The 15523-nt window shown below is 39.2% G+C and overlaps 1 protein-coding gene across 1 annotated transcript in view; it reads right to left on the bottom strand.

Annotated features, from left to right (window-relative positions):
• LOC112559484 (glutamate receptor-like) overlaps positions 1 to 15523 on the bottom strand; it is a 62163-nt gene that overhangs the window by 45819 nt on the left and 821 nt on the right. Inside the window, 1 exon segment of the mRNA XM_025230778.1 lies at positions 2292 to 2453. Coding sequence (XP_025086563.1) covers positions 2292 to 2453 — 162 coding nt within the window.

Genomic DNA, 15523 nt, shown 5'->3' with positions numbered 1-15523 from the left:
TCTGTCTCCCCTCACTTTCTCTCTTTTTATTTACTCTTCCCAAATTTACATTCTTAAGCAACAGATTCTTCACCTTCTCCCACATCAGCGAGAAGAAGAAAGCAAGAAAAAGTATATAAACCATTTTAGAACCTCGTTTGTCAAGGGAGCAAACTCTGCACTTCACTTTGATAATGAGAAACATTATCACTCCACAGGAGGCTCGTCTACAGCAGCCCTTTCCGGAACGAGACTCTCATTACACGCGCGTTGAACGACGGGACCAAAAAACATATCCGCTGTTTTCCTTCGTTATCTTATCACAGCGGGTGGAAAAGTAAAGGGTAGAGGAGAGAAAATTGAGGTTGTAACGCTCCAGATGATGTGCTGGCTAAGCGATGAGAGGCAGGCACGAGGAGAGGGGGAGGCAAGCATGACAGGAAGGGAGCATGAGTAACGACATCATCATCATCGTCGTCGTCATCATCATCATCGTTGTTGTTGTTGTTGTTGTTATTGTTGTTGCTTTTGCTACTGTTGTTTCTGTTTAAAATGCACTATACTAGTAAAGTGAAGAATAATGTAAGACAAGAAAATAATAGTTTAAAGAAGTACAAGTGCTTAGCAAGAGTGAAGTAACACAAATCATTAAATACAAAAGACCAGAATCAGAATTCAGTAAACAAAAACTACTTTCAGCTACAGTACAGCGCAATACTGCAGCAGTCGAGATAAGTAGTTATCCATGGAAAGTATTGTCAGAAGATGATCTTTAAGGTGAGTTTGGAAAAGTGCAAGTGACTGAGCGTGTTGAAGCTGCACTGGAAAGTAACTTCATTCCGTTGTTCCAAATACTCCAAATGATTTCTTATTAAAAGATTGACTAGAAATACATGGATTAGACACGTCTTTCTGAGACTTGTGTTGTTTATACTAGTTGATAATACTGGATAGTAAAACTGTGACAGTACAGACACTGAAATCAAATGTATGCCATCAACTAGTCCAATGAAGTGCTTTAAGTAGTTTGCTGAAACAAATATGGCAAGGAGTGTAGATTGATATTAACTTCAAACTATTCTTCAACATTGTCAGTTAGCGAATAAATGAAGTAGTAGTCGCCAACATTACAAACCAAATCAAGCAGAATTTGCTCAAAGCCTTGAATCGGTCTTAAAACACAAAACCTGCATCGTTATTACCATTCACCTCAAGAAAAAAAGAGCAGAGGAGGGGGTTGAATAGTAACCCTGCCAGGGCAGTAGGTCAGAAAAGAGGCAGACAACAAAATTAGTGTTCATGTCCTCAGAGAGCACTTGGAAGCAGTCTGATGTTCACCCAAGTCTGACTCCCGTGGGAACTCCATTAAGTAATTAATGTTCTGTGGGAGCCCACGTCTACTGGAGCTTTATCTAATTTTCTTGTGTCTACGCTTTAAACTTTCTTACAAGCTCACAAGTTTGCTTTGGTGTCCTAGTTCGTTTTTGTCTACAAGTGTGAAGCACCGGGAAAACGCAGGGATGAGCTTCATGCGTCGTGTGGCAGGCATTGTTGAAGGAGTTTCTTGTATCCTCATCACATGATTAGTAAAAAAATCAAAACGATGCAATTACTCTAAACATGACAGAATATGCAAAGGAAAGACTGATAGATATTCTTACTTTCATCAGGTAAATAAGTTAATCAGCTGCATCCTGTTGGGTTATTTAGTATACAATATACAATAACAGCACATATGCAAACAAGAAGAAAGACCACACCAGTATTATAGAAAAGGTGTTTCACTATACAGACAGAGAGACGTGTAGTCGGGTAGACCTACAGGACTGTTACATGTAAGTGTCACGGACGTGTGTGCTGGACATGACGATGACAGAGAGACAGGACTGTTACATGTTACAATCAGCAGTCAGTTTTTCTTCGAACGACTACATGCCACTAAAATAGTCTATGTTCTACGTTAATTGCTTTTTTTCAGACAAAGAGCAAGTTTGTTGTATTCCTCAAACCCCACATGGTGATGACACGCACGAGGTTTTCTTCACTGCCAGCTTCATTCAGATCATTCCTGTATCAGGCGATGCAAAACCTTTGGCAGATATCTGATCTTTTTAATTAATTTAAAGCTGTGTTAAGAGAATGTGATAATTATAGTCAAAGCAAAGGAAATCCATGACAGGGGAAAACTGTTATATATAAACCTGCATTATATCTGTTTGAGACACGTTCCTAACTACAGAAAAACATGGCCAAACTACTTGGGTGGTATGTCTTGATTCTTGACATCAGCTACATATTTCACTCGTACTTACTTCTTGAGGCAAACTTGAAACTGTTATCTACTTCTAGCTGATCCAGAACCGTGCTGAACACAATGCCTTTGCCGCGGGCCTTGTTCCGCTCGTTGTGTGTAGAGATGGCGTAGATGAAGCCTGACTTGGTCACCGTATCCTTCTCCGCATCCAGGAGAGCTCCTGGAACAAAGATTGCCAAAGGGGATGCTTTTTTTTTATCTTATTGATATATACTACACATACCGGCTGCTCTGTCAATAAAAAAAATAAAAATAAAAATCGAGGTTTTTGTTCTCTAGAACCTTTTAGACTGACGTCTAGTCTATCTTAACCTTTTTGTGCTCTCGGGTGGCGCAGAGGTCAGGTGAAGAGAATAAGGATTGGCGTCTTGTCTGAGATACAGAATCTTGTTACCACCACAAAAATACTGTGAATTTAGTGAAGGGGTTGATTAAAAGTTACATCACATTCCACCACTCGTACATTGTCTTGTGTATCTCACTCTCCCATATTGTGAGAAGTCTTTGAGTGATCCTTGACCGCACCACTCTCACTAATCATATTAATTCAGTTTTAAGTCAATTTTTCTAGAGCTTTGCAGAATTTGCGATAGAAGTACTTTATACTTTACAGTTTCTTTACTAAGAAATTCGTTCACATTCGCGATGTCCCAGCGGTTGCTCTTTTGCTGTGTTTGTGTCTAGAATGATTTGCCAACATCATTTTGCACACACACTACTGCTTTGTGGGGCCTCAACACACACTTTTTTTCCGGGAATACTCAAAGTAGCTTGGGGGCTTTCTATTCTCTCTTTTCCTACCTTCTGTTCCTGTGTGCTTATTTGTCTCTTTTTGTGGAGACGCCTCTGTGTGTGTGTGTGTGTGCTTTCCAGTCAAATAGAACCTTTCATTTGTCAGTTCACGTGAGGCTTTAATGTGACCAGACTAGTGGAACATCTCTTTGCACCGTCTGCCCTACTGACAACCAAGCGAGTAAGCCAACTTGATAATCTTAGAACTGCCCGGGCTTCGAACCGCTACTGCACTGTCGTCACAAATCATATGAATCCACTTTCCTATGGTTTTGAGAAGTAAGGATACAACACTAAAGAGAGAAGTAACGATACAACACCAAACATCAGGCAACACACAAACGGCTTTTGTTCCACACAGTGCACATTGCACGAGTAACTATGTACGTGACTTTCTATTGACTCAAAACAAGAAAGTTAATTAGGTTTTGAATGTGACTACACACTTTAAGCTTCTTTACAAAATATTCATAAAAGTGAAGTTTTTGCATTTTAATTTAGAACAAAATATGTCTACAGGCAGGAAGCTATTAACTATAGTATGATGTAGGCGTTACTTTCAGCAGCTAAAGAGGGAGTCAGAGAAACAAGAAAGTCATGAATGATATTCTAGATGTCAATGAGAGCCTTGAAAAACGAAAAGATGGTAATTAGTTTCCCCTTCTGAAGCAACGGGGTGCTCAAAGTAATCGCATCAAGACCACCGCTGAAGAACTAACAGAACAGGCTGGCTTCAGACAAGGCAGAAGCAGAGTTTAATACAGAGAAATCACCTACAATATTCTACTTTTCATAGACCTTAAAAGGTATTTGAAAGAGTCTGACTTAAAGGATTGTGACATATCATCAAACAGTGAAAAAAACAGTTTATTTAAAATCATCAAAGCACTTTATAACAACTGAATCAGCATCAACTGAGTTTCAGCCAACCGCAGATGTCCTTCCAGGAAGTTCCCTGGGGCCTGTCCCATCAAACGTCTTAAGGAAGATCATGCAGAAAACCCTCATGACCCCCACCAACCCTGTCCAGTAGTCAAAAGCCCCTGCTCTTTGTAGACAAAATTATTCTGAAGGCAAACAGCCTCGGCAAGCTACAAAACATTAGCAACAGACAAATTATGCTCATGCACGTGGTACGGAGACGTGCACTGTCAAGTATAAAGTTACTGGTTATGACCACTCATAACAGCAAAGCAGAGACCTACTTACATGAACGGAGAACAGTTTGTAGAAATAAACAGCTTCAAGCACCTTGGAGAAAACTTTCTCAACTATGGCAGCTGCAAGGCAGAAGTCTGCATCCTCATTGCAACAGCGGAATCAGAAATGACCAGTCTGAGCAGTATTTCTGGCAGCAACATTAACAGGTACTAAGCCAAGTCCAGGAATAAAACTTTGATATAAGTTAGGACAGGTTATTGGTGAGCTGCGATCCGGTTGATCTCTGCCTGGCTTCATGCCCAGCATTTAGTTCCAAAAGCGACTTCACGTGCCTCGCATGTCAGAGTAAAACCTGCCCAAGTTATATGTTTATTGGAAACTACTTTAACATTGTCGTTAAGTGCTGGCTACAAAACTGGTTCAGGCACTTGAAGAAAGAGTCGTAAAAGCTGCAAATCGCCCTCGGGACAATTAATACCCATCTCATTTTTTTAAGCAAAAAAAAAAAAGGTATGGACATATCGAGCACTTTTTTCAGCGCCATTGGCTACGGTGGACTTGCCTCTTGGCGTCTTGCTTCAATCAGAAAATGGTAGGCAGCAGCATTTTACTATACTGAATCATTACTACTACTCATGCTAGGACACTTGGGTGCGATGGCAGCAACATCGTGTCTACCATTGCTTCTTGTCTTATTTGCCAGCTCAGGACTAGGAGATGTTCAGTCACTCAGCGATAGTGCAAATAGAATAGCTGCAATTATAATAAATGAATTTTATTCCTTGTCAATCATGATTATTTCCAGTTTTCTGTACTTGAAGTGTTCCATTGTAGATACATAACTGGAAACTAAAGTGAACATCACATGGTGTTACAAAGAAAACAAATTGCATAAGATGACAAGTATATTTTGGGTCCTGGACTATTACAACGGCAAGCATATTCAGAGGCACAGTCTTTGTCGCAGAAATCAAACGTGTGTGTGTGTTCTGATTTCTTCACAGAAATTTTTTACACATATTGCATGTTTGCCTTCAAAATGCAAAGTTGAATAGGTCTTCTTTCAATGTTAGAAGAGGAAATGCCGCCGAAATTAAGTCCGACATCAGCTACGTGGTAATTCACAGCCAGTTTTTTAGTCTCACCCGAACATTTCTTTCTTCCAAGCAGGCATGAGAGATTTCCAGGGTTTTCCAATTTTAGCATCTCCTGTGCTACTTTCAGCACAGCTCGGACAAGACCAAGAGAAACAGTCTGCGCTCTCTGTACTGAGTCCTTGTCAAGCAGGTTTCATCGAATTTCTCTAAGCACATGCAACTTTTCTGGTTCTCTCAGAGCGGCTCTGTAATCTTCGCTCTTCTAACGCGCTCAGGAGACATTTTCTGCAGGCTGGTCAGGAAACACAAGCATGGAGAAGTCGGGGGCTGCATACAAGTCAAACAATAAAATGGAAAATAGGGCTTGGAGCATTCTAGTGTAAGGCAGAAATTAGCTGAAACTTGTTTTAGATGCTTTAAAAAGAACATCAGAATCTAAAGTATAAAACAGAATAAGTCTGATCACTAACTTGTATTACTGGACTTCTGGCAGACGATTTTTTCCAATAAACTGCTAAAACAAAGCATGAGACGACAAAGCTTCCGGTTTATTCACATTCTTTGTCACGGCTCACCGAGACTAACAGCGGATCACAAGAGGCTCAGCGTTGGTCTTGGCAGACAGACAGCAGTCTACATATACACATCTGTGGACTGATGCTAGCCTCAACAGTGAAAAATATTTGTCTAAGAGTCTACCATGGCACAAAACATTTTTAAATGACTTGCCTACACTGTGTACAAAATAGTCTTTTCAAAGCCTACAGGTCATGACTATCCACTAACCACTGGTCCTACCCACTTCGGTCCTTTCTTTTTCACTGTAGTTTTGACAAAATAATCCTGTTTGTGTATATTACTTTGTCTTTGTATGCGATGTTGTGTTTATATGTCTATATGTCGAAAACGGGGGATATTCAGGCTGTTCATTCAAATTTGGGGAAACAGTATCTTTACAGAGTTCCTCCCAATTATTGTGTGCGGTATTAGTCCTTTGAATGTTCACGTAGAGCAATAATCTCTACTGGAGGTGGGTGTGGAGGGGACGAAACAGTGGCTTCTGACACTTTTAACAAGTGTGTTGCTCATAAATCAATCTGACTTTTAGATACTTTATGCTAAACTATCTCAATATACTAAACCATCAATCTGAAGCCGAGTTTGCAAGGTGTACGCAAACAGACAAACGCTAAATGTTTGCTAGCGATCGCTTCTGTCCAGCATCGAGTTGGTGGTAAGGGCAGCCGCCAGCAGAAGAAGGGGTAGGGGTGATTCAGACTATGGAGAAGGAGAAGAAGGAAGAGCAGAGAAGTGTGTGGAATCGTGAGCCAATTTGACCGACGATGTGGCCGAGGATAGCGCCATTCCGTGACAGACAGCACTTAAGCATCCGTGAAACAATTCCCAACGAACCAACAATTTGCCCATCGCGATCGTGCAGTGGCTTTTGGAAGTGAAGTAAGAGAGGGAAAGAAACCAACGACTCAAAAATACAAAATTAAATGCAAATCCAAAGTCCATGCTGAATATTCGAAATTGTAATTTCTGCCATCTAGCAGAGACATGAAATCATAACTTCACAGGTACCACATCAGTTAGTCTATTTGACAGTATTTAAAGAATAAAGTTTATTTAAATGAATACTATGTGTTCTCGTTTTCCGAGTTCTGTGTCTGACATTGACAGTTATAATTATATTTCTTTGAAAACAATTACTAGAATACTTGAATATTATTACAACGGGTTATATCTGTGAGATATAACAATCTCAATCACATGTAATATAACTTTCTTTCCTCGTCTAAACAATTTATTTGCGCATTTTGCTGACAGGCAATAAAAAGTAAATAAATAAGAAGGATGTGTTCATACCTAATTTACTGCATACCATTTGACATTCACAAGACCACAAAAAGATCAACATAAATCACTCACTGTCCATCGTCTTCTTCCAGAACAGTTTCTCTCTATCACACACGCACACGCACGTTCGCACAGGAACGCAGGCACGCAGAACCTATCACATCTTTGTTCATCAGTATTCCGTGCCAGTTGACAGCTTGTAAAAGTTGTCTTCCGCCTGATGTACGTAGCTGCTTCATACAATTTACGAATTCAAATCGTTTTCTCGTGCATAGTTCTTTCCCAGCAGAGGTAATGGACTAGAGAAAAGTTAGAGGTGCTATGTGTAGATATGTTTATTTGTGGTGTGTGTATGTCCGTGAGTGCGTGCGTACTGAGATGGAATGAGTCTTCATATAAGGTCTTGAGGTTTAGGGTAATGGTGTATGAGTAGGGGTCTTGTGTGTATGTGTCTGTGATCTCACCTTCATACCCGAACTTGCTAACACGAAGACTGAGTGCAATACATTTCGTTAATTTTAACTTTATAATCCACTATTGGACATGATGTGATTCTAGTGATTGTGCTGGACTGTTTCGTGACCAGGACATTTTGTTTCACTCGTAATCCTTTCCTCGACAACACGATTTTCATCTCAGTCCAGTTTCTTGTTTGTGCACTTGACAGTGAGAGGAACCTTGAGCAAAGTTGCAAAACTGCTTGATGACTAGAAGCAACAACTGTCTACAGCTGACCCACACTAAGCATTCTTGTTATCTTCTCTAATCACTTCCGGATGATCATAACTTGCACATTTAAACTCTTGAAAAGTGTAACAAGGCTGCACAGACGACTCTCGAGCTTCGTTTTTCATCTGTCTGCAAGATTACTTTTATATATATATATACACACACTTATATTCCTTTCGTTTCATTTTGGTTTGATAATGAAGTACTGTGTTCATAAAAAAGCACTACATTTTCCCCCTTTCTCGCTCTTTTAACTTTTCTTTCTTATCATTTTGGTTGGCTTCTTCTATTTCTCCCTATCATTATTTTTATAATAATTATTTTTTGTAAAGAGCCAATCATCATCATCATAATCATCATCATCATCATTATTATTATTATTATTGTTATTGTTATTATTCATGTGTAAGAGTTAAATGCTTGATGTACTTGTGTAAATTATGAATGTGTGCTGTACTTATGTGGTGCCACAAGTGTTCACTCTTTTTCACCACTCCTTTTATCATCAACTTACCTTTCCTTTTACAAATTATTTCTAAAGACAATTAAAAATGCTTCGCTTTGATTTTTTTTTAACTTCTCCTTAGAAATTAGTTTCCTTTCCTCTCGTTTTTATACAGACAGAAGACTGAAGTGGCACTATCAGAACATCTCTCTCCCACACACACACACACAAACAAAAAGCCTGTTAACATTACTCAGTCTCGTACTGTAGTTTCTCCACTCAGATGTCGTGGTGGATGTAAAAGGAGATTGTCAAGCTCACATAGACCAACTGACGTTTTTGTGGTTCACAAAAGCAGTCAATGATGGCGACTAAGCGACATTTATGGACTGAGACAGACTGCACTACAAGTCTGGAAAATTACACAAGCTTCATCTGCCTCGTGTCCTCCCCAGAAAACATCGATGATGGCCTATTGATACCAGTTAAATGAAGTTACCAACATCGAGCTTAGAGTTCTCAATCACCTTACCACATTGGACCTGCGACTATTATATCTACCAAACTTGTTTCTACCACCACTTGCCTACGAAGGTGTTGCTATGTTTACGATTGTCAGTGTTGCTTCTACCACTGATGGTATTAATATTACCACAATTTTCATAGCCGTTTATCCTTTTTGTAGTCTTTCTAATCATCACCATCTGCTGCTTCTAAAGAAATTGAAGGAAACCGGAAATGGAACCTAACTACACACGTAAAAGACAAGTTGAGTGCATATTTGTTTCCTAAATATTGCTGGTAAAGCTCAATGTAATATACTATCTCCCCAAATATCAGAATACAGCCCGTTGATTTTAACATGAAACATCACCACACACAGGTCTGGTGAACAACACAGACATCATGATTGTACATGGATACACTTATACTATAAGAGCCTCGACTAATGTAGGAGCTGGAGCCATATGTTAATTCCTTGTGTCTGTGATAATTACAAACCTACACCTTCACAACGCAAACATTCAACCACACAGCAATAAACATATTTATCATAACGTACGATCTTCTTGATTAAAGTCAACAAGCCATTCACTTAACTATCATTTGACCGTTTAGAGAATGTAGAATATGAAAGTGAGGGGTCAGAAATCTCACTTATCTCGGGGCCAGCTTTCTGAGAGTATGATGCTTATCTTTCTCCTCCCTTCCTCGCTGTCTTTCCGTCTTGATTGTATGCACATTTTAAGCAGCTAAGCCATCATTGAAAACCCAGCGGGAATCTGCCTTGTAAACAGCTGCCATACAGGCAGGAAGCAAGCGAAGGTCTCAGGTTCATCGTGTCAACAGGACGAGCTCTTCGATCATGAAGGTACCAAACACAACATCTGTGGATCCACCACACAGACTCTAGTGAGAAGTATAATTCTCTTTCGCGTGCGCTCTCATATAATAATAACATAATAAATAACACTGACAAATACTAAAGAATATGGAGGAGAAACTTGGAGAAAACTAGGTAAAATAGACAGAACAATCACGATTTTTGTAATCCTTTGTTTGTACACTGCACAGTCGGGTGCGCGTGTACGTGACACCCGCTGGTCTTTGGACCTGGATGTCCATGCCAGCATCTCTTCTGTCTGCGACTAAGCCGTCTGCTCACACTTTCTATCATTTTTAACGATGAAGTTGACGGGGGGCTCGTTGACGTTTGCCCTTTAGCTCAAGCTGTCATAATCTCTCAACACTATGTGCCTTCCTGCCTGATTAGTGAAACACTTTCTTTCTTACAGTCCTCTCCCGTATTAACTGAAGGCACCGACGATTCCTACTGCCACAACTTTCTTGCAGAAGTGAATGCCATCTGGGTTATAAACGACAACTAAAAGCATCATTCAAACCTATAAAGTACAGTACACAGGGCTGGTCCTGATAATAAAGCATCTCGAGTTAACAACACACCAAAACATATATCTTGTCGGCTTGATTTTATTGTTATCGAGTCGAGGGATATGTACAGACTTGCAGTGACCGTTGGTTCTTTGATATATTAGGGCATTTACAACTAACATTTAAATATATATTCAAAAGGTTTTCTACTGCCCTGGCTTAGCCTGGGTTTGTACACACATTTTTCATTCTTGAAATTCTCTCTCGAAGAGTAATTTTTTAATATTTTGCTTCAGTAATTGTAAGCCATCAGATATTTCTTTACACGCACATTCTCTTGCTCGCTCAGTGTGTAACTAACATAAAGAAAATATATGATGTAGATAGATGTTTATGCATACATCAAGCACGCATTCATACAGAAACATATACAGTGATACCTCGGTTCTCGAACATAATTCGTTCCGGGAGGACGGTCGAGAACCAAATTGTTCGAGAACCGAAGCAATGAAACTCATAGGAAATAATGGAAACTGGATTAATTCGTTCCAAGCCCCAGAAAATGCCTATTTACTGGCCTAATTTGTATATAATATGTAGAAAAACATGAGTCTCAACAAGAAATAAGAAATAAACGTGTATTTATTAAAACAAAAACAAAACAAAAATAAAATGTACTGTACAGTACAGTACAGTAAATTGTGTTTCATTTACTGCACCTGTACCAAACTTTATGGCAGGAGGGAATGAATGTGGAGGGAGGAGGGAAGGGGGATGGTTATTGTTTTTGAAGGGGAGTCCTCTTCAATAAAAAACAGAGGGTAATGCTCTTCGGGTGTTTCTGTTCTCTGTATCTTTTGCTGAGGAGAATCAGAATCTTGCTCTGCAGTTGCTTGTCTGATTTCTTTACGGAAGAATTTGTCAATTGTTTGCTGTTTTTTTCTCCTTTGCAAAATTTTGCGGGAAGTGGACATAACATTGTCATTAAAAATGTTAACTGCTCTATTTGCTACCACTTTATCAGGGTGATGCTGTTCAAAAAAATTTGCGATTTCTGCCCATTTTGCACACATTTCATGACTCTCTCCACAAAACGTGACTCTCTCTCTCTGCACTAACACTGATGACGCAAGCAAGGCGCGCTGGGCCCAATGAACGCCATTCGGCTCAACTCGGCTCATCTCGGACGTTCGGATGTTCGAGTTCCAAATATTTGTTCGGATTCCAAGACAAAATTTTCTCGAATTTCCTGGTCGAATACCGATTTGGTCGAAAGTCAAGGCGTTCGAGAACCGAGGTATCACTGTATATATATATATAAAATATATAAAATTTGATTGTACTTTGATAATTTTTCCCCATGAAATAAATCATAAGTATAATAATCTTTAAGACATTTATTGGAGAAAATCTCTTCGTCTAGTTTTAGCAAATTTTTATTTCTTTTGATGTCAAGCAAGAAGTATTTGATATTTCTATCTTATCCTGTAAATGTGACTGATTTAAGTAATCTATCTTTCCGCTGTAATATCATCTTTGCAATAGATCAGCTAACGACATCCTGTTATAACACAGTTTCTGTCCTTCATTTGCCGCACGAAACCAATTTCACATAACAAATGCTATCTGCGTTATCTATGTTATCTATGTTATCTATGTTATCTATGTTATCTAGTCCCTCTTATCCCGTTGGTAGCATAATATCCTCCGGTTAAAATTGTCAGGTTTCAAGGAGACAAACTCTTGGTTCTTGCAGTATTTGTTGTATTGTGAGGCTCACCTAGCCAGGCCTATAGACATAGAATTATGTACCTGGCTTGCGGCCTAAAGTACGCTGCACACAGCCCCTCGAATACATGACAAATACACGGCTGACATGTCTGATGAATTTGTTAAATGCACTGGGGACTGCTGCTTTCAAAGGAAGGACTCGTTTTAAAGTTTTATTGTGAGCGAGTTCAAACAATTTAACTTTACACTATAAACTCGGTAAGTAAACATCATTATGTACTCAGTTAGTGTCCATTCCATTATCACTATGTGTGCTGTGTAGTCACCTAACCTGGGAATTGGGTATGTTACCGGCCCGCCACATGACCAGACCGCGAAATGAAAACTTTGCTCATCGCTAGATTACACTCTGCAACTTAGCAATTGATATATATAAAATGTAATCACATTCCCAACACTTTCAGGGCACCTCATTCCTGTGCCAGGAACTGCCATGTCACCTCTAGAAAAACCTCGAGAAAACACATCTTTTTCAATAAGAATAATAATAAATAATAATAATAATAAATGCAAAATTTGTAAATGTTCATACTCATACTCCTAAGGAGCATGCTCTTAGCGCCGAAGAACAAGAACGAAGCATGGACAGCATACGAGTGACAGGAAAACAAACAAATAACATGAACTATAAAAGTATCAACAACCGTACTAAACAAAGAATAAAATCAAATACAGAAAACACAAAGAGAAACCAAATAACAAGAACAAGAACTGAGAATAACATGATATTGCAAAAGGAAGGGTGTGAGAAAGGACTAGTATTATGGGAAAGGTTGTTAGGAGTAATGTTTACAGAGGATGTGCGTTTTCAGTGGACGTATAAAAGATTTACTAGTGGGTAGGTGGCGGATATGGAAGGGGAGAGAATTTCATTGTTTCTCTGCACAATGACTAAAAGTCCTGTTGCCGTATGCAGTTTTTGTGACTTCTTTTGCCACAAACTAGTGTTAGTGCACAGACAGGGCGACCAGCAAGTAAGCTGAGACCTCAAGTCCCACGTCTTGCATCTGCTCCTGTAAAGGCCTGTGTACAGTACTGCACACTGAGAACGGAGCTTAAAAACCGTTACCACGTGGAAAACAATTCAAGAATTTCCTTCGTGAATAATTTTTCTTATCGTTATTTCGGTTCGAGGACTGCGATGGCTCGCTGACAACACGATGGTCAGAGGCAGAAGACGAAGACAAAGGCGGAGTAAGCGGGGAAACAGGTAACAGGGGAGGGGAGGGATGTGATGGCTGGCAATCTGGGAAGGGGTGATGAAGAGCAGAAATACGAGATAATCAGTTTTTTGTTAATCTTCTGCTGTCACCATCCCCATGCTGTGCTTCTACAACATTCCTTTCCAAGGAAATTGAGCCACAAGCCGGACTGAATTCAAAGTTTTGCGTGTGAAGATTCATTAAAGTATATAAGGTGTCAGACTGTTAAAAAGTTTAGTTTTGTCTACATTGTTTGTTTCGCTGTTTGTTTGCTGACATATCTTGTTATGTGTGTTATGTACATTTTGTATCGCTTTTACTTTCTGCTTGACTTTCTCTTGTAAAGCGCATTCAGCGTTCTACTAAGTCAGAAAATGCGCTCTATAAATTCTTTTATTATTTTTTCTAAGAGACATAAAATAGTGTTAAATTAAGGCATTTTTCCGCATTAAAACTAGTCATTGCTGCTGTGCAAGTAACTGAGTCATATGTAAAAAGCTAGAGTTGTTTTTTTTTTCAAACTTCACACAAAATCTATAAACTCAACAAGTCAACGGAACTTGTCGGGTAAGCACAAACAAAAATCATTCCGAGTTTTAAATATCCGCGTTCTTTAGAAGCTGCACGTTGTGTAGGGGGTGAAATTATCTTTCTGTGTGTGTATGTGTGTGCTAAGACATTTGAGATTTCTGGGAAGTCATAAAATGGAGATCAAAAGAGTGCATATAACACCTTTGTCTACTATAGTCTTGCTGTTGTTATAAACACCAGATGTAATCTTCAAAGACCAGGGCGTAAAAGCTGGTTGAAAAGCATGCTCAGAAGTGTTACTCTCGAGTAGAGAATACTAGTCTATAAAATAATCAAAAACTAATAATAAAAGATACAACTCTAAAGCACTGAAGACTAGGCTAGCCATCACTAACTCTTGGAGTGGCCAGCACTGAAGACTCAGCCGTCCAACAAACCAGCCAGGACTGACAAATCTCTCAGCTGACAGGACATCAGGACCAGACGGGAGAATATCGAAAAGGTGGACATATTGCGTGTTTTAAATGGGAGACTACTGATTAAGCAGTCAGGCCAAGTGATTGTGTTCCCCAGTCTGGTGGAACTATTCTGTCTGTCTCAAGGTGTAAAAGTGTTGATATCACCGTTTTTCTCTTGTCCACCCACACACCCCTACGTCCCCTCTCACCCACGGGTGGAAACGAAGCGCAGGATCATGCTCTTCCTATAAACAGTGACCCGACTTTCGGACTGTCAGCAATATACTCGAAATAAATCAAATTGAGCTGATCAGCACTAAAAGCGTACCGCAGTCTTTCCTTCCTAATGGCTGGCCTATAAACAAGAGACTTTGCATAGATGGAGATGGAGCAGAAATAGCTGTCCTCTTTGTGCATGCCAGTCTCAACATTCGGTCTGCTTTGTTGTTATGAGTAGCGATTTTTTTTTAATTATCGTAAATGTAAATTTTAAAATTCAGTGCATTTTGGATGTTGTTTCTAACTTTTTCATCTTTTTGACAGGTATTGCTCTGGAATAAATAATCCCTTTCCTGCTCTCAAAAAGCAACACAAAGTAATCCTTTGACTTCCTATTCAGGATGACATTAGTACAACTAAGTAAATAATATTTTGATAACTTTCCCTTTCTGATACATATGTCTCGTGAAACAATGAGTATTCTGCTTGAGGTTGCTCTTCTAAGAGGTTTTTTATGTTTAAATACACAGCGGGTTTTGCTTCGTTTTCTTAGGCTATATCCGTAGGTGGTCTTTCTAATTTAAATAATAAATTATTTTGCGAATTAGCGTTCCCAGTGAAAAACAGTTCTGTGGGTTGTTTTTGTCAATCGTTAGTGCTATGACAGTAATTTCAGAAAGTCTTAGGCTATACTCTCTATCTCAGAGTTATGTCAAGGTTTTAAATTGTTAACTTCACAGATTATTATTAATATGTGTTGAACTTCCTCCCCATCTCATATACTGTACCATTATATAAGCTACCCATATCTATAGTGTTTGCCTTAAATAGTCAGAAATTTTGGGAGAGTTAAAAATCTTTGTCCACATGAGCTAGCAACAGTTTAGTCACTGTGTATATGGAACCTAGAACATTCTCCAGTATGAATGTTCGCACATAACTAATACTAAGACATCACAGACATTAACTATACTTAGTATTGTACAATGTATGTAGGAATACATTGAAAATCTTAAGTCCATACGTGTCGCAACTAATTTGTGGAGGTG

This window comes from Pomacea canaliculata, linkage group LG3 (assembly GCF_003073045.1).
Source record: "Pomacea canaliculata isolate SZHN2017 linkage group LG3, ASM307304v1, whole genome shotgun sequence".
Classification (NCBI taxonomy): Eukaryota; Metazoa; Mollusca; class Gastropoda; order Architaenioglossa; family Ampullariidae; genus Pomacea; species Pomacea canaliculata.
The sequence above is the reverse complement of the archived record's forward strand: the minus strand, read 5'-3'. Positions and strand labels throughout refer to the sequence as shown.